Source organism: Ranitomeya variabilis, chromosome 4 (assembly GCF_051348905.1).
Source record: "Ranitomeya variabilis isolate aRanVar5 chromosome 4, aRanVar5.hap1, whole genome shotgun sequence".
Taxonomy (NCBI): Eukaryota; Metazoa; Chordata; class Amphibia; order Anura; family Dendrobatidae; genus Ranitomeya; species Ranitomeya variabilis.
Window position 1 is genome coordinate 254434823 of NC_135235.1, and position 20039 is coordinate 254454861.

The 20039-nt window shown below is 49.4% G+C and overlaps 1 protein-coding gene across 1 annotated transcript in view; it reads left to right on the forward strand.

Moving 5' to 3' along the window:
* Positions 1–1193: 1193 nt before the first annotated feature.
* Positions 1194–20039, forward strand: part of CHEK1 (checkpoint kinase 1) — a 28495-nt gene continuing 9649 nt past the window's right edge. The window contains exons 1-5 of the mRNA XM_077249526.1: positions 1194–1464; positions 2534–2606; positions 7413–7636; positions 8087–8151; positions 8488–8557. Coding sequence (XP_077105641.1) covers positions 2542–2606; positions 7413–7636; positions 8087–8151; positions 8488–8557 — 424 coding nt within the window. The 5' untranslated portion in view covers positions 1194–1464; positions 2534–2541. The remainder of the gene's footprint in view (positions 1465–2533; positions 2607–7412; positions 7637–8086; positions 8152–8487; positions 8558–20039) is intronic.

The window sequence follows — 20039 nt, forward strand, 5'->3', positions numbered from 1 at the left end:
CAGAGGGGCTCCACTAGGTATGGCTGAGGCTGACAGCAGATCACAACAGCCAGAGGAGCTCCGCTAGGTATGGCTGACGGCAGATCCCAACAGCCAGAGGAGCTCCACTAGGTATGGCGGATGGCAGATCACAATAGCCATAGGGGCTCCACTAGGTATGGCTGAGGCTATGTGCACACTTTGCGGATTCTGCTGCGGATTTTTACGCAGCGGATTTGATGAAATCCGCAGTGCAAAAAGTACTGCGGATTTATCGTGTTTTTTTGTGCGGTTTCCACTGCGGTTTTAGACACCTGCGATTTTTTAACATGGAGCAGGTGCCAAACCGCTACGGATTCCGCACAAAGAATTGACATGCTGCGGAATGTAAACCGCTGCGTTTCCGCGCGTTTTTTTCCGCAGCATGTGCACAGCGTTTTTTGTTTTCCATAGGTTAACATTGTACTGTACACCACATGGAAAACTGCGGATCCGCAGCAAAAACCGCAAAGTGTGCACATAGCCTTAGGCTGACGGAAGATCACAACAGCCAGAGGAGCTCCACTAGGTATGGCTGACAGCGGATCACAACAGCCAGAGGAGCTCCGCTAGGTATGGCTGACGGCAGATCCCAACAGCCAGAGGGGCTCCACTCGGTATGGCTGACAGCGGCTCACAACAGCCAGAGGAGCTCCGCTAGGTATGGCTGAGGCTGACAGCAGATCACAGCAGCCAGAGGAGCTTCACAAGTTATGGCTGACAGCGGCTCAGAACAGCCAGAGGGGCTCTACTAGGTATGGCTGACGGCAGATCACAACAGCCAGAGGGGCTCCGCTAGGTATGGCTAACAGCAGATCACAACAGCCAGAGGGGCTCCGCTAGGTATGGCTGATGGCAGCTCACAACAGCCAGAGGGGCTCCGCTAGGTATGGCTGATGGCAGCTCACAACAGCCAGAGGGGCTCCGCTAGCTACGGCGGGATGACGGCTGTTTTTGGTTCACTGCATAAACTTGTCACATGTAACTAATGAGCCAATTTTACAGTGTGAAGGTGAATAACTGAGACTTTATCCGGAGATATGTTCTACAGTAATGACGTCAGTGCTCTTGGATATACAGTTTGTAGCTATGACGTCAGCAGCCCCTCGTTACTGCTGCATAGCACAGTAGTGACGTCACTGATATAACCGGGCTGCTGACACTGCCTCATCTCTGCAGCTCCTCCGGTAGTGCTGCGCCTCCAGGTCATGGACCGCGCATACAGCCACACACAGTACTACTTACTGACTGAGGCGCTCCTCCTGCGGCCGCAGACATGTTTATATAAGGGCACTGAGTGTCACGTGGTCTTGCGTGGCGCCGGCGTTGTGACGTAGTCTGTTGCCGGGTAGTTTGAAGCCTATTGGGCGGGAAAATCCTAGAGAGGCGAATGCGAGGTAAAAGTGAGGAGACGGCGGAGAAGCCGCGAGTTACCTGCGGGATCAGGTGAGCGGCGGGCGCCACTGTGTCACCCGGGGGTGCGGGGACCGGGGAAGCCGAGGAGGAGAGAGGGGCTGAGGTTGTCGGTGACCGAGGGGAGCCTCCGGTGTTGCCGGCAGTATGATATATGGTCACGATAAAAACGCGAAAAAAACGCTTACATATGCCTCGCATTATTTTCAGTGTATTCCGCATTTCTTGTGCAAATGTTGCATTGTTTTCCGTGAAAAAATCGCATTGCGGGAAAAAAAGCAACATGTTCATTAAATTTGCGGAATTGCGGGGATTCCGCACACCTAGGAATGCACTGATCTGCTTACTTTCCGCATGTGGCTGTGCACGCCATGCGGGAAGTAAGCGGATTATGTGCGGTTGGTACCCAGGGTGGAGGAGAGGAGACTCTCCTCCACGGACTGGGCACCATATAATTGGTAAAAAAAAAAAATAATAAAATAAAAAATAGTCCTATACTCACCTTCGATGGCCCCCGGAGTCTTCCCGCCTCTCAGCGGTGCATGGTGCCGCTTCTGTTCCTATAGCTGGTGTGTGTGAAGGACCTGCGATGACGTCGCGGTCACGTAACCGTGACGTCATCGAAGGTCCTGCACACACACCAGCTATAGGAACGGAAGCCGCTAAGGAGATCGGCTGTCTGCAGGTGAGTATAACCATTTTTTTAATTATTTTTAAACATTCTATCTTTTACTATTGATGCTGAATAGGCTGCATCTATAGTAAAAAGTTGGTCACACTTGTCAAACACTCTGTTTGACAAGTGTGACCAACCTGTCAATCAGTTTTCCAAGCGATGCTACAGATCGCTTGGAAAACTTTAGCATTCTGCAAGCTAATTACGCTTGCAAAATGCTAAAAAAAAAACGCAAAAAAAAATGCGGATTTCTTGCAGAAAATTTCCGGTTTTCTTCAGGAAATTTCTGCAAGAAATCCTGACGTGTGCACATACCCTGATAATTTGACACGTTTCCAATACGTTACTGCTGTTGTTACAGGGGTGCGGCTGTCAGTAACTTTGTGGACTATTTCTTGTACTAATTTGCACGTTTCCTTCTGGCAGCGCTGATCATGGCCGTGCCGTTTGTTGAAGACTGGGACTTGGTGCAAACTCTGGGAGAAGGAGCGTACGGAGAGTAAGTTGCTTATAACAAGTGCCGAATTGCGCTAGCGCAGATAGAGCTAGCAGATGCTCTATCTGCGCTAGCAGTGACGGACCCGGAAACGCTGCAGCCCACGTCCCAGGGCCCGTCACTCAATGACGGCACATCACTAGCGCATGCCCATTGTGGGCGTGCGGTAGCGATGCGTCCGACATAGGGATTAATGGCGGCGTTAACGGACTACGTTATGCCGCGATGTAACGGACTGTCAAAACGAAATGTGAACCTGGCCTAATACAGGAGGGAACTCAGGATCAGTAATGTATGTACACAGTGACTGCACCAGCAGAACAGTGAGGGCAGCTCTGGGGTATAATACAGGATGTAACTCGGGATCAGTAATGTATGTACACAGTGACTGCACCAGCAGAATAGTGAGTGCAGCTCTGGGGTATAATACAGGATGTCACTCAGGATCAGTAATGTATTTACACAGTGACTGCACCAGCAGAATAGTGAGTGCAGCTCTGGAGTATAATACAGGATGTAACTCAGGATCAGTAATGTATGTACACAGTGACTGCACCAGCAGAATAGTGAGTGTAGCTCTGGAGTATAATACAAGATATAACTCAGGATGAGTGATGTAATGTATGTACACAGTGACTGCACCAGTAGAATAGTGAGTGCAAGTGCAGCTCTGGAGTATAATACAATATATATCTATATATCTATCAGGATCAGTAATATAATGTATGTACACTGACAGCACCAGGGTCATTCCATGTCAAGTGAACCAATGATTTTTACCTCTATATTTTTAATCTTTTGAGATTTTGTTATTTGGTAATAGTGTGTCAGAGAATGCAAAATGTGAAGAAAAGAAAATTCTAGATATACAGTACAGACCAAAAGTTTGGACACACCTTCTCATTTAAAGCTTTTTCTGTATTTTCATGACTATGAAAATTGTACATTCACATTGAAGGCATCAAAACTATGAATTAACACATGTGGAATTATATACTTAGCAAAAAAGTGTGAAACAACTGAAATTATGTCTTATATTCTAGGTTCTTCAAAGTAGCCACCTTTTGCTTTGATGACTGCTTTGCACACTCTTGGCATTCTCTTGATGCGCTTCAAGAGGTAGTCACCGGGAATGGTCTTCCAACAATCTTGAAGGTGTTCCCAGAGATGCTTAGCACTTGTTGGCCCTTTTGCCTTCACTCTGCGGTCCAGCTCACCCCAAACCATCTCGATTGGGTTCAGGTCTGTGACTGTGGAGGCCAGGTCATCTGGCGTAGCACCCCATCACTCTCCTTCTTGGTCAAATAGCCTGGAGGTGTGTTTGGGGTCATTGTCCTGTTGAAAAATAAATGATGGTCTAACTAAGCACAAACTGGATGGAATAGCATGCTGCTGCAAGATGCTGTGGTAGCCATGCTGGTTCAGTATGCCTTCAATTTTGAATAAATCCCCAACAGTGTCACCAGCAAAGCACCCCCACACCATCACACCTCCATGCTTCACGGTGGGAACCAGGCATGTAGAGTCCATCCGTTCACCTTTTCTGCGTCGCACAAAGACACAGTGGTTGGAACCAAAGATCTCAAATTTGGACTCATCAAACCAAAGCACAGATTTCCACTGGTCTAATGTCCATTCCTTGTGTTCTTTAGCCCAAACAAGTATCTTCTGCTTGTTGCCTGTCCTTAGCAGTGGTTTCCTAGCAGCTATTTTACCATGAAGGCCTGCTGCACAAAGTGTCCTCTTAACAGTTGTAGAGATGTGTCTGCTGCTAGAACTCTGTGTGGCATTGACCTGGTCTCTAATCTGAGCTGCTGGTAACCTGCGATTTCTGAGGCTGGTGACTCGGATAAACTTATCCTCAGAAGCAGAGGTGACTCTTGGTCTTCCTTTCCTGGGGCGGTAATCATGTGAGCCAGTTGCTTTGTAGCGCTTGATGGTTTTTGCCACTGCACTTGCGGACACTTTCAAAGTTTGCCCAATTTTTCGGACTGACTGACCTTCATTTCTTAAAGTAATGACGGCCACTCGTTTTTCTTAGCTGCTTTTTTCTTGCAATAATACAAATTCTAACAGTCTAGTCAGTAGGACTATCAGCTGTGTATCCACCAGACTTCTGCTCAACACAACTGATGGTCCCAACCCCATTTATAAGGCAAGAAATCCCACTTATTAAACCTGACAGGGCACACCTGTGAAGTGAAAACCGTTCCCGGTGACTACCTCTTGAAGCTCATCAAGAGAATGCCAAGAGTGTGCAAAGCAGTCATCAAAGCAAAAGGTGGCTACTTTGAAGAACATAGAATATGACATAATTTCAGTTGTTTTACACCTTTTTGCTAAGTATATAATTCCACATGTGTTAATTCATAGTCTTGATGCCTTCAGTGTGAATGTACAATTTTCATAGTCATTTTTAAATTGATTTTCAAAGTTCAGAAAAAGTGCGAATTTCGGTGTTGCCTGCCTTTACATTTCTCCTCATAACTCAGGCTAGAAAAACGATAGAGAAAAGAAACAAAATGAACACCATTCTACTCAGAACTGTGCAGGCTTTCACCAGATATGTCAAGAGTATCTTTGATAATATTTTACCCATGCAAACGCAAAATTTTAAAACGCATTTCCGAAAAAAAAAACTTCACAATTTCAAAAACTGCACATGTGCCTGCTATGCTCCTAGCCACATCTTTACCAAAACACAAACTGGGATTGTGATGGGATCATATTTTAAAAAATAAAACTTGATTACAGTGTCAATTCAAAAATCTTAAATTCAGATCTGTTCAGCCTGTGGTCTAACAGTGTGGGGGCTGTATTTACCAAATAATCCATGATTGTTGGATATTACTGTATTATTTTATGTTTAGAGTCTTAGAAGCAGAAGAGGACAGAGGAGAAAGCTTTGTTAGGGCCCAACCTGAGACTGAGCGGGGGTAGACGGTGAATGCAGAGCAGATGACAGGCCGGCAGCTCGAGCCTCCAGAGGCCGTATTCATACCAAATCTTAACACCCAGGAAACTCCTCAAATGGAGGGAGAAAAGTATTCTTAACATCCAGTTCATGTATTGTATGAACCAGGACTTCGAAGAGGAGGAGAGTTTGTGAAAACATCGGTTACAGGAAGCAAAACCCATCAAAGGCACTCTGCAATACCGGACTGTCATCCCATGTAGGGAAACAGAAATAAAAACAAAGACAGTGAGGTCCATGAGGTGGTAGAAGGCGGCACAAGATTGGCAATGGATGACATAACTGGTGATGTGACCTGTGAATATGATTGGCGCTGGTGGCTACTGGACTCTCCAAAGATTGTGAAAATGAAGAAGTAGAAGTGACTTTTTTTTTTGCACCTTCTGGTCCAGCGCCGTCCTTTGTGTATCCAAGAAAACCAGACATTGTAAAAGTGAACAAAAATCAGATATTAAGTCAGGTGGAGCCGAACACCATGACAGGCCGTCCATTGCTAGTAAGCACTTATGGACAAGATGACATTTCTTCCACTAGAAGGGACACATTGATGATAAAAGGCCAGTGTAAAAACCTATTAATTGTTTGATTAGTTCATATTTTATAGAACGAGGATTTTAACTACTGTACTATTCTTAAACACTTCATAAATTACATGTTTAGTGATATAATAGAAAAAAAATTGTTACATGTATAAATAGGTGGTAAAAATATTGGCTCTTTTAATCTTGTTTTTAAAATATAATTAGGAGGAGGCTGTATTTAGAAAACCACACTTGAGGATGTGATCACCTTTATTCTTTTGGCTTGTTCAATGCATTCAGGTTGAAAATGCTGAGCAAGTTGTGTTATGATGATTAAGATGTATTTATTCTGGCACTTCGGTACTTGTTTTTTGTGTTTACTGTTGCATATAAATGTTGAATTCAATAAGTTGTAATTTGAAAAGAAAAAAGGAAGAAACTCACAGAAACATAAAATCAGATGATTCAAGGCTTAAAAAAAAAAAAAAAAATACAAATTTGATAGATCCCAAGTTGAATCCCTGTACAAATATAATCAAGAACACAAGTAACACACATGCATGTTTTCACAATTTTAAAACATACGTTGTTTTTCACAATTGCACATCAAAACTTTGAATTTGATTTCTCCAAAACAAAATATAAAGAAACAGTCTTGTGACATATCAAATGAAAGCTGGTACCGTTCTGAGAAAAATGATGCCTCTCCCAGCTCTTTATCTTAATTCTAGCCTGAGATATGATGATAAATGTAAAGCCATACCAGGCCAAAATTCGCGCTTTCAAAACTTTAGAAATCTGTAAAAAATTAATCGATGAAGAAAAAAATTCAAAACTTTTAATTTGTAATTAACTAAAGTTGTACTTCATAAAAACAAAAAATCCTAAAGACGTCAGGTAAAAAAAATATTCATATTTGGATCACTTGATATGGAATGACCCACCAGCAGAATAGTGAGTGCAGCTCTGGAGTATAATACAGGATGTAAAAAAAAGTATTATTATTATTTTTCTTTATATCCTGTATTATACTCCAGAGCTGCACTCACTATTCTGCTGGTGCTGTCACTGTGTACATACATTACTGATCCTGAGTTACATCCTGTATTATAACCCAGAGCTGCACTCACTATTCTGCTGGTGCAGTCACTGTGTACATACATTACATTACTGATCCTGAGTTACATCCGTATTATACTCCAGTGCTGCACTCGCTATTCTGCTGGTGGAATTGCTATGAACCTGCACATTTCTGGCAGTCTTTTCTACTTTATAATTGTCCTCTACACATTGTTTCTTTTCGTTCCCTGTCAGGGTACAACTGGCTGTGAATCGGAAGACGGAGGAGGCGGTGGCAGTGAAGATTGTAGATATGAAACGTGCATCCGACTGCCCAGAAAACATAAAGAAAGAAATCTGCATCAATAAGATGCTAAACCATCCAAATATCGTCAAATTCTACGGACAGCGCAAGGAAGGCAGCATTCATTATCTGTTCCTGGAGTATTGCCGGGGCGGTGAGCTCTTTGATAGGATTGGTGAGTGGCTGTATAGCTTGTACCTCGTCGTGGTGGGTTTCTGCTTTGTGGTGATTCACAGTTTTGTTGTGAGGTTGTAGCCCTAATGGGGTGTAAAACTGCCTCACTGTACACTGTGCTGAACATACTGGTGTGTAATAGATGTGGTTTACTATAGACAGGAAGTGTTTCTTCTGTGTTCTTACAGTCGCAGTATATATGTATCTGGAGTTGGTCTGAGTGGTGGGAGTTTGACGCAGAACAATCCTACAACATGGGATAGCCGCACTGGCTACGAATACTTTGTATTTGGGGCTCAGTCGATCAGATCCGCATTGATCTCATCCCATCATTCTTATGATAAGAAAGGCGTCTTTTTTTTTTTTTTTTTTTTTTCTCTTCCTCCCAAGCTTTGGCTCTTGTGATATACACAATACCGATGCTTAATCATAGTCGTCATGTCTCTCCTAGAGCCAGATGTGGGGATGCCCGAGCAGGAGGCGCAGAAATTCTTCCAGCAGCTCATCGCAGGCGTGGTGAGGAATATACTTCTTCCTGTTAACTTTTTGCTTCCCTTTTATTATTGAGTAATCATATTACGGGACCGCTGCAGGGTAGACGTGTGATCATTTATATGATAATTTACTGAATCAGTGGAAAGCATAGGCTTTGTAGGCTCCGGGTCCTGAGCCCCCACCAATCTGCAGAAGTGCATGCTATATATGAAAAAAATATTGTCTAGTTACTCTTTGACTAGAATACCAATTTAACAATACAAATAGGTTTGGCAAGCAAGTTTATAAGACTATACATTTTAAGCTTCTTTCTCTGTGCAGCAAATTGTTACTGGATGTTTTTTATTTTATTGTAAGGAATATCTGCACGGTCTGGGGATTACTCACCGAGACATAAAACCAGAGAACCTGCTCCTCGATGACAGAGGTAAGTCTTGTCTTGTGGTCCCTTGTGGAACTATTGTGTACAATGGTAAGTTGGAATTATCTGACTATAAAGTTGTTGTTTTTTTTAACTCAAATACATTTTTATTAAGAATAACATTACAATTGACATGTTACATTCTTGTTTTCAGTACAAAGTTTTCCCCCCAAACGAACCCCGCAATCCCAACTTATCCTGCCCCCCCCCCCCAATAAGACAGTCCACCTTGTTTAATAGCTCCACACTCAAATCTATAAGATGACTTTCTTTATCGCTTCATTGGGGGACACAGGACAACCACGGGTGTATGCTGCTGCTGCTAGGAGGCTGACACTATGCAAAAAAGGAAAAGGCGTAGCTCCTCCCCGGCAGTATACACCCACCGACAGGCACCAAGCATCTCAGTTTGTGCTTAGTGTCTGTAGGAGGCGGACCTGGATCTTCAGATCCGCTGCTAATCTTGATTCCTTTACAGGTTTTGTTGTTTTTATTAATGTTTTGGCTTTTCTTTTTCAGATACAGCATTCAGGGATTCAGGGTGCAATCTTTCTCCCTGCCTCCCCAGGAGGGCGGCTGAGCGAGCAGTGTGGTGTCGTCCGCATCGCAGCTCTCAGACCGCCGGCAGGACATTATCCCCTGTCACCCTCCCAGGTGCTCAAGGGTCTTTATGGTGGCGGTCCTTGCCAAACAGCCCCCCTCACCCCTCTCCTCGGAGAGGGCTGAGAGGAAGACTGTGGTCACCAGCGGTGACCCTCCCCCTTGTTTTGGGGTTGAGGCCGTCTTCTGCACGAAGGATTCTGTTTCCAGCGACCCCTCTCTCATTGGGCCCCTGGTCGATCCTCTCTCACTCTACCTGTGGAACCGGAACATGCAGGTACCAGCGCTTCAGCAGCCGCTCCCCCGCAGCAGTATTTCCCTGTCTAAATGTACAGTACTTTCACACAGTCACGGGCGTTTTTTACTTTCACTTTCACCGCTGCGGCTGGCCACGCCCCCTCCTCGGCCGCGCTTTTTCAGCGCTCTTTTCCTCCTCCACTCAGAGGGGCTTTTACATCCCGGGCACACCCTTCCCTTTCGGTGCGGCCCTATCAGGAGCCTTGGCTTATTCCTCTCAGTACAGCACCGCCCCTTCTTCTCCGCTGGCACTTCCTGCTTCAGCAGCTCCGTGCACAGGAGACATCGTGTGTTGGGGGACACGGACAACTCTGCTCTGCGGTGCAGTAGGATTGCGACGCTATATTGGCCCCTCCCTGGTATTATCCATACCACTGTAGGCCCTTTAGTCTTTTCTGTAGTATAGTGCTGCAGAATATCCTTATGTCCAACTCTTCTGTAGCCTTCCTTACCAAACCTACCATAACTCACTACGCCTGTGCTCGTTGTAAGATAAAGTGGTCTGTAGGCCAATCGTCGCCTCTCTGCCAGTCCTGCAGTCCTCCTGCCATGTCTGCCCCGCAGGAAGCTTCTGACTCTCGGGATGGGGGCGCTCCCCCTCCCCCTGAGTGGGCCGTTGTTATCTCACAGTCGGTCTCTGATTTGACTAAGGTATCTCAGTCCCTGGTCCAGGCGCTTGAACCTCTTCCACAGCCTCCTTCAGCCACCAGCGCTCCGACCGTCTTCCATGGCGAGTCGGCCGCACCTGACCCTGAACCACAGGGAGAAAAATCAGCCAGCCGCTCTAGAAAGAGGACTCTGGCTCTTCGTCTCGTTCTCCAGGTCCCTCCGCAGCGCTCAAGCTGCTCTCCTCCCAATTCCCCTCTTCGGAGGAGGACATTGGGTCTGATGTGGATTCCCAGTCCGGTTCTGACTCCGATTCAGACCAGGCTCCTAGCATGCAGGCTGTCGTAGATAGTCTTATTTCGGCTATATCGCTAACCCTCAAACTAAAACAAGACGAGGTTTCCCCCCAGGATTCCTCTGTCTCCTTTAAGCGGGTGAAGCGTCTCTCTCGCTCCTTTCCTACCCATGAGGAGTTTGAGTCTACCCTGTCTAAACACTGGGAACATCCTGAAAAACGTTTTTCGGGTAGAAACCATCTGGACGTGCTCTATCCCTTTAGCGCCGATCTTCTCTCCAAGTGGGCTGAATCTCCCAAGGTCGATCCACCAATCTCCCGTCTTTCTTCCAAGACTATTCTCTCCTTACCGGACGGCGCGTCGCTTAAGGACGCATCGGACAGACAAATTGAGGTGCTGGCCAAATCAGCTTTTGAGGCAACGGGTGCTTCCCTCTGCCCCAGCTTTGCTTCCACCTGGGTGGCTAAGGCCATATCTGCCTGGGCCAAGATTCTCCGCCGGGGCATTTTGGCTTCGGCCTCCCCTACCCAGCTGGTTGACCTCGCAGACCAGATTAACCACGCAGGGAAATACCTTCTCACTGCCTCCTTAGATGCAGCAGCCTGTGCGGCCAGGGCAAGCAGCATTTGCGCTTTTCGGCGCATTCTGTGGCTCAAAGCATGGAATGCAGATGCTACTTCCAAAAAGTCTCTCTCCAACTTGACGTTTCAAGGTTCCAGGCTTTTTGGCGCTCGTCTGGATCAAATTATCTCAGACGCGACTGGGGGCAAGAGTACCTCTCTCCCCCAGTCCAAGCCAAAACGCTTCTTTAACCCAAAGGGTCCTCGAACATTTCGCCCCCTTCGTCCGTTTGCAGCCTAAGATTCCTCTTCGCAACAAGAGCGACCCGCTACCACGGGTGAACGTAGAAAACCCTCTTACAAGCCAGCTCCCATGTGGAGATCCAGGGCTCCACCTCCCAGGTCTTCCGGACCTCGTTCCAACAGATACTGTTCCAAGTGACGGGTCGCCCCCACCTGGGAGTCTTTCCAGGGTGGGAGGCAGGCTTCTTCTCTTCAAAGACGCCTGGGTCAGAGAGATTATCACCTCCGGGTACAAGATCGAATTTTCTCCTACGCCTCATTGGGGGACACAGGACCATGGGTGTTATGCTGCTTGCCACTAGGAGGACACTAAGTAAATACAAAGAGTTAACTCCTCCTCTGCAGTATACACCCCTTGACTGGCCAGTAACGACCCAGTTCTTGCTTAGTGTCTGTAGGAGGCACTTGGGTCTGTTCAGACCCCACCATTTATTTATTTTTTTTTTCCCTGTAAATTTTTATTTTTTATCTAACAGAGTGAAGGGGGCGACGGACTCCTTTCCAGGGTCCGCTCTCCCCCGAACCATCAACAGGCGAGCACGGCGAGTATACCTCCCCGTTCCTCTCCTGCGACGTATGGGGCATGCCTAACCTAAACCCAGGGCGATGGTTCCTACTCGGTCCCGATCTCCCCCAATATAGGAGGGCGAGCACATAGAGTATACCTCTCATGTGCATCTCCCGGGCTCCACCGCACTCAAGCCCTCACCTCGGCGTCTTGTAGTCCCCACGGTAGCCGTAAGTCCCCTGCGGCAGGCACATCTGCACGGTGGCACAGCCATAAGTCCCCTGCGGCAGGCACATACGGCGCTCTCCATCCCCTCCTCACGCTGCAGTGTTGGAGGATGCAGTCCGGGTCCCTGGGGAGAGGCGCCGCTGTTTGGTGCTACACCGCGCCCGCAGGCGCATGCCGCTGGCAGCCTGAAAAATTTAGTCCCCGGCTTTTCAGCCGGACTAGGCCGCGTTTGTAATTCCCACCCACTGCTGGAGCCCTGCCCACCGCTCAGGCGCTTCTTGTTCTGAACGACAACAGCCCTGCAAATCTCGGCCGCCATCTTGGGTCTCCTCTCCTGCGTGGGATTCTGCAGCAAACGCTTCCTCCTTCCTCCCTGGGGACATCGACACAGGACCGTGGGTAAGCTGCCCCTTCCTATAGGGAAACGCTTAACCCCTTCTCTGCATCCACATCCCGGCTAGTGCAGTATTTTGGAGGCACAGACATACACTATGTCTCAGTCTAAGGAGGCAAAAAGGGGCAACAAAAAGCACGCTGTATTTTTTACCACATGTGCCACTTGCAATTATTCTTTGCCACGTGCCCACAATACCCCTCTGTGCCAGAACTGTGACCCGGCCTGTGCGCAGCCGCCTTCTGCCGCCACCTCCAATGTCGCCACCGATCCCGCTGAGCCTAACCCTCCTGAGTGGGCCGTGTCCCTGTCACGTTCAATGGAGTCCTTGGTCAAGGCATTGGACTCTTTCCGAGGGTCCTCCTTAAGCCAGAACTCACCTCCGTCGGCTGCTACGGAATCTGGCGACGGTGCGGGGCCGTCCGACCTTAAGGGGCGTACCGTTCTACGGGACTCTCGGGAGTCCTGGAAAAGGACCCTTTCCTCATCTCCCATACACGCTCGAGCTACAGCTTCTGCGAGCTCATCGTCTCGCTCCCCTCCCCTGTGGGTCGCAGCGTACAGGACTCAGTATACGAGTCGGAGGAATCTTTAACCCAAGACTCCTCTATCGGTCAGGAGACACTTGACTCCCTTACAACAAAACATGACGACGAATCTTTTTCCTCTCAGGAACACGTATCTTTTAAAAAGACTAAACACGTCCAAAAGCTATTTGCTAATCACCCTGAGTTTCAGGACATTATCCAAAAACACAGGGAGCACCCGGAGAAGCGTTTTACGGCTCAAAAAGCCACGGAAGCTAAATATCCTTTCTCAAAGGATCTGGTGAAGGAGTTGCTTCTCTCTCCTTCTGTGGATCCTGCCGTATCGCGACTCGCATCCAAAACAGTCTTATCCCTGTCAGACTGTTCATCAGTCAAAAATCCTTCTGTCCGTCAAATTGATTATTTGGCTCGCTCAGTCTTTGAAGTCTCAGGAGCAGCTCTCCTTCCATCTTTTGCAGCTACCTGGGTAGCTAAGACAATGGTGGCCTGGGCAGAAGTGTTAACCTCTACCGTCCATGGCAGTAATCTTCCTCCAGAGACGGCCAGACTAGCTAACCAGATAGCTCAGGCCGGAGATTTCATTGTTAACGCTTCCATAGATGCGGCTAATTGCGCAGCGCAAGCGGCTGCAAACACAATTTCCATCAGGAGGGCCTTATGGCTCCGCGATTGGCGAGCAGATTCTGCTTCCAAAAAGTTGCTGACTTCTCTACCTTACCAAGCGGGACGTTTATTTGGGGAGAAACTAGACCAGATCATTTCTGACGCTACCGGAGGGAAGAGTAAATTTCTTCCCCAGCAAAAACCGGCCCGGCCTTTTCGGAATCAACAACTCCAACTCCACTTGGTCCTCCTCTTCCCCTGGTTCGGGACGACGGGAAAACAGAACTTCCCAGGTCTCATACAGACCAAACCGTTCCTGGAAACCGAGACCGTCTGCCCCTAAGCCGTCCGCATCCCTTAAACCTTCTACACAATGACTCGTTGGCGGACACCGACAAAGTAGGCGGACGCCTTCTTTCGTTCCGTCAAGATTGGCTCTCTGTCGTTCACGACGAGTGGGTCAGAGAGCTCGTGTCTTACAGATACAAAATCGAGTTTTCTTCCATCCCCCCTCCGCGCTTCTTCCAGTCTTCTCCTCCCAAATCAAGGGCGTCACATCTTCTTCAGGCCATACAGGTGCTTCAAAGGGACGGTGTCATCGCTCCGGTACCTCGAGATCAAAGGTTCAAGGGGTTTTACTCCAACCTTTTCGTGGTCCCAAAGAAGGATGGGACTCTACGGCCCATACTGGACCTCAAACTGCTGAACAAGTTCGTACGGGTCCGACACTTCAGGATGGACTCGCTCCGTTCCTTTGTCGCGTCCCTGGAAAAAGGAGAGTTCCTCGCATCCATAGACATCAAGGATGCTTATCTACACATTCCAATTTTTCCCTCTCATCAGCAGTTCCTGCGCTTTGCAGTCTAAGAAAAACACTTCCAGTTTGTGGCCTTGCCCTTCGGACTTGCCACCGCCCCCAGAGTCTTCACAAAGGTCATGGCGGCTGTCATGGCCATTCTTCATGTTAGGGCAGGACTACCACTCCCCGATCTGGACGACCTATTAATCAAAGGTCTGTCCCAGTCTGCCTGCGAGGAGTCTGTAAGCATCACCGTAGATTCTCTTTCTCGCCTGGGTTGGAAGATAAACTTCGAGAAATCATCTCCAGTGCCGGCTCAGCAAATCTGCTTCCTGGGCATGATTTTGGACTCTTCCCGCGGGTTAGTCGTTCTCCCTCCGGAGAAGGTCTTATCCTTACAACAGGGAGCGTGCAAGCTCTCCCGCCCAGTCCCTCACTCCATTCGCTTCGCAATGTGCATCCTCGTGAAAATGGTTGCGGCGATGGAAGCCGTTCCGTTTGCGCAGTTCCCTCTCCGTCCCTTGCAACAGGCGCTCCTGTTAGCCTGGGACAGGAGCCCGGTTTCCCTTGACCGTCATTTTCGCCTGCCCCCACAGGTCAGGCAGACCCTCAGGTGGTGGACGCTACAGTCCTCCCTGAACCAAGGGAAGTCCTTTCTTCCAGTGCGCTGGTTAGTGGTGACCACCGATGCCAGCCTTTTGGGCTGGGGCGCAGTTTTCAATCACCACACGGCACAGGGTCGTTGGTCCACAAGAGTCGCGTCTCCCAATCAATATCTTTGAAATTCGAGCAATCACTCTTGCCTTGCGCAACTTTCACCACCTTCTTGCAGGCCATCCCATCAGAATTCAATCCGACAACCCCACAGCCGTGGCGTACATCAACCGACAAGGGGGAACCCGCAGCAGGACAGCCATTCTCGAAGTCTCCCACATTCTGCGCTGGGCCGAGACCAATCACTCGCTCATCTCGGCGATCCACATTCCGGGCGTGGAGAATTGGGAAGCGGACTTCCACAGTCGCTAAGGTCTTGCCTCGGGCGAGTGGTCTCTCCATCCGGAAGTCTTCCAGCAGATTTGCCTTCGCTGGGGGACGCCGGATGTGGATCTCATGGCCTCGAGGTTCAACAACCAGGTTCCCCAGTTCATTTCTCGCTCCCGCAATCCTCGTGCCATCGGGGCAGATGCTCTGGTCCTGTCGTGACATCAGTTCCAGCTGCCATACATATTTCCGCCTCTTCCTCTGCTCCCGAGAGTCATCAAGATCAGAGCAGAGGGGAGACGGTGATTCTCGTCGCGCCCGACTGGCAGCGCCGAGCATGGTTTGCGGAACTCGTCCAAATGGTCGCCGACACCCCCTGGCACCTTCCAGATCGCATAGATCTTCTCTCACAGGGCCCCATTTGCCACCAGAACTCCGGGGCCCTGTCTTTGACGGCGTGGCCGTTGAATCCTGGATTTTAGCCCAAGACGGATTTTTTCCAGGGGTTTTTTCTACCATGGTTCGCGCTAGGAAACCCGTATCCATGCGCATTTATCATCGCACCTGGCGCATCTTCTTTTCATGGTGCAATACCCATGGACGTTCTCCTTTTGGTCTTTTCCACTCCGTCCATTCTGGAGTTTCTCCAATCAGGTTTAGAGTCAGGCCTTGCCCTAAGCTTGCTCAAGGGACAAGTGTCCGCATTGTCTGTTCTTTTCCAACGAAAGATCGCTTCCAGACTGCCGGTTAAGACGTTCATCCAAAGAGTCTCCCGGGTGGTCCCTCCCTATAGAATGCCTTTGGCGTCATGGGATCTTAACTTGGTTCTCGGAGTTCTTCAGGAGGCCCCTTTCGAACCATTGCAGGACATCTCTCGCCCTCATCGCCCTCCTCTCATGGAAGGTGGTCTTTCTCGTGGCGATTACGTCAATCAGGAGAGTTTTGGAGTTGGTGGCTCTCTCTTGCCGAAACCCCCCCCCCCCCCCCCCCCCTCCTAATTTTTCACCCAGACAAGGTAGTTTTGAGAACCTCTCCCTCTTTCCTACCGAAAGTCGCCTCCTCCTCCTTTCATCTAATTGAGGACATTGTCTTGCCGTCATTCTGTCTGGCACCAACCCATCATATCGAGAAAGCTCTCCATACTCTGGATGTGGTTAGAGCTCTTCAGCGGTACATATCTCGCACGGCTCCCTTCCGTAAGTCGGATGTCCTGTTCGTGCTTCCGGAGGGACATAGGAAAGGTCTACCTGCCTCAAAGGCCACTCTAGCCGTGGATTCGTTCCACTATTCAGGAATCCTATCAGGTCAGGAACACCCCTGTCCCAGCAGGGATTAAGGCGCATTCGACTCGGTCGGTCGGTGCTTCTTGGGCCATACGGCACCAGGCGTCCGCACAACAGCTTTGTAAAGCTGCGACTTGGTCCAGTCTGCATACCTTCACGAAGCACTATCACATCCATACCCAGGCTTCAGCAGACGCTGCCCTCGGCAGGCGCATTCTGCAGACAGCGGTACCTCAGTAAGCCAGTGGTACATGGGGTTTTAGCAGTGCAACTGCTCCCCACCCAGGGACTGCTTTAGGACATCCCATGGTCCTGTGTCCCCCAATGAGGCGTAGGAGAAAAGGAGATTTTTGTGTACTCGCCGTAAAATCTTTTTCTCCGAGCCAATCATTGGACACAGCACCCACCCTGTTAGCCAATGGTGGTTGTTGGTTTTTTGTTCCTTAATTTTGGGCATAGTTTACTTGTCTTGGTTTTACTCCTACTGCTTTACTACCGAACTGAGTCGTTACTGGCCAGTCAAGGGGTGTATACTGCAGAGGAGGAGTTAACTCTTTGTGTTTACTTAGTGTCGTCCTAGTGGCAAGCAGCATAACACCCATGGTCCTGTGTCCCCCAATGTTTGGCTCGGAGAAAAAGATTTTACGGTCAGTACACAAAAATCTCCTTTTCTACCCTCCCGGAAAATCGCTTCTTTCTCTCTCGCCCCCCAAAGCAACCATCCCATTTACCCGGCTTGCTTCAAGCCGTAACGTCTCTGGTCGCCGCCGGAGTCGTAGTTCCCTTTTCTTCCGAAGAACGTTTTTCCGGGTTCTACTCGAACCTTTTTGTAGTCCCAAAGAAGGACGGGTCTCTTCGCCCTATCCTGGATTTGAAGCTTCTGAACTGCCACGTCCGACCTCGCCACTTCAGAATGGAATCCCTGCGGTCAGTGATCGCCGCCATGGAACCCGGGGAGTTCCTCTGCTCGGTCGACATCCAAGATGCATACCTTCATGTCCCCATCTGCGTATGGCATCAGAGATTCCTTCGGTTTGCTGTTCCTTCGGGGACAATCACTACCAGTTCACGGCTCTCCCCTTTGATTTAGCGTCTGCCCCCAGGGTCTTCACCAAAATCATGGTGGCGGTCATGGCCCTCCTTCGTTCCAGGGGGATCCTCGTTATCCCCTACCTGGACGATCTGTTGATCAAGGGGTCCTCTCGTCTAGACTGTGCCCACAGTCTCCAGGTCTCCCTGGACACCCTGACCCGTCTCGGCTGGATTATCAACCGGACCAAGTCCTCTCTGATTCCATCCCAACGACTGTCCTTCCTGGGCATGGTGTTCGACACGAACTTAGCTCGGGTCTTCCTCCCAGAGGACAAGTTCTCAGTACTCCTCAAGGCGGTCCGCCTTCTCAAACGCCCAGTCCCTCAGTCACTTTGTTTCTGTATGGGAGTCCTGGGAAAGATGGTGGCCTCCATGGAGGCTGTTCCTTTCGCCCAGTTCCACACCCGCCCCCTCCAACTATTCCTCCTATCCACCTGGAACAGGTCCTTGGACTCCCTGGACCGTCCCGTCCACCTTCCTCTCCAGGTCAGTCAGTCCCTAACCTGGTGGACGCTGTCCTCCTCTCTCCTGAGAGGAAGATCATTTCTTCCTCTTCAGTGGCAGGTCATCACCACCGATGCCAGCCTTCTCGGGTGGGGAGCATTCTTCCGACAACACACGGCTCAGGGCCGTTGGACCACCCAGGAAGCTCTCCTTCCCATCAACCTTCTGGAGATCAGGGCAATCTTCCTTGCGTTAATCCGCTGGCAGTCTCTTCTGTCGAATCTTCCCGTCCGCATCCAGTCGGACAACGCCACGGCCGTGGCGTACTTAAACCACCAGGGCGGGACTCGCAGCCGCCAAGTAATGGCAGAAGTGGCACTCCTTGGAGACTCCCGGATCGGCCCGATCTCCTCTCGCAGGGACCTCTCTACCACCAGAGTTCTCAGTCGCTGAGTTTAATGGCATGGCCGTTGAGGCCGCAGTCTTGAAAAACTCTGGTCTCTCTTCCCAGGTCATACAGACCATGATCAGAGCCAGAAAACCGGCTTCTTCCCGTATCTACCACAGGTACTGGAAAGCGTTCTTTCGGTGGTGCGAAACCAATGAAGTTTTTCCAATGTCCTTTTCTCTTCCTGATATTCTCGGTTTCCTCCAGTCTGGTCTCGATTCAGGCTTATCCCTCAGAACACTCAAGGGACAAGTGTCCGCTCTGTCGATTTCTCTTCCAGAGTGACCTTTCCTCCATTCACCAGGTTCGGACTTTTCTACAGGGAGTTGCGCATATCGCCCCTCCTTTCCGTCCTCCCTTGGAACCTTGGGACCTTAACCTGGTCCTTGGCGCTCTTCAGGCTGCTCCCTTTGAGCCTCTTCATGACGTGCCCTTTTCCCTTCTCTCTTGGAAGGTCGCCTTCCTCATTGCCATTACATCCTTCAGGAGGGTCTCCGAGTTGGCAGCCCTGTCATGTCGTTCCCCTTTCCTGATTCTTCATCAGGATAAGGTCGTTCTTCGACCGGTTCCCGAATTCCTTCCCAAGGTGGTCTCGGCTTTCCACATCAACGAAGACATTGTCCTTCCATCATTTTGCCCTTCTCCGGCTTTCCTTTCTAGAACCGCTCCTTTCCGTCAATCCGATTCTCTCCTTGTCGTTTCTGAGGGTCGTCGGAAGGGCTTTCAAGCGTCTAAATCCACCATTTCGCGCTGGATTCGCTCGGCAATTTCAGAATCGTACCGTGTTCATGAGGCACGTCCTCCTCCGGGGGTGCGAGCTCACTCCACCAGAGCTGTCGGAGCTTCTTGGGCTGTTCGCCACCAGGCCTCCGCCTTACAAGTTTGCAAGGCCGCAACCTGGTCGTCTTTGCACACGTTTACGAGGTTCTATCGGGTTCATACCCAAGCCTCGTCCGATGCAGGTCTTGGTAGGAAGGTACTGCAGGCGGCGGTCGCACACCGGCCGACCTGAGACCTTTTCACATTTCCTTTCTACCCACCCTTTTCCCGGACTGCTTTTGGACGTCCCATGGTTGTCCTGTGTCCCCCAATGAAGCGATAAAGAAAGAGGGATTTTTGATACTTACCGTAAAATCTCTTTCTTGGAGCCTTCATTGGGGGACACAGCACCCTCCCTACTGGTTTGTTCTGGTACCGTGTTTGGGGCCTGGAGACCCTAGTTGAGTTGGTACTTTTACTGTTATGAGTTCTGTCGCTTCTCCTACTGCTTTCTGCACTAACTGAGGTGCTTGGTGCCTGTCGGTGGGTGTATACTGCCGGGGAGGAGCTACGCCTTTTCCTTTTTTGCATTGGGTCAGCCTCCTAGCAGCAGCAGCATACACCCATGGTTGTCCTGTGTCCCCCAATGAAGGCTCCAAGAAAGAGATTTTACGGTAAGTACCAAAAATCCCTCTATCCCCTCAGTTAGGACCATAGGACACGTGTTATGTTTTCACCA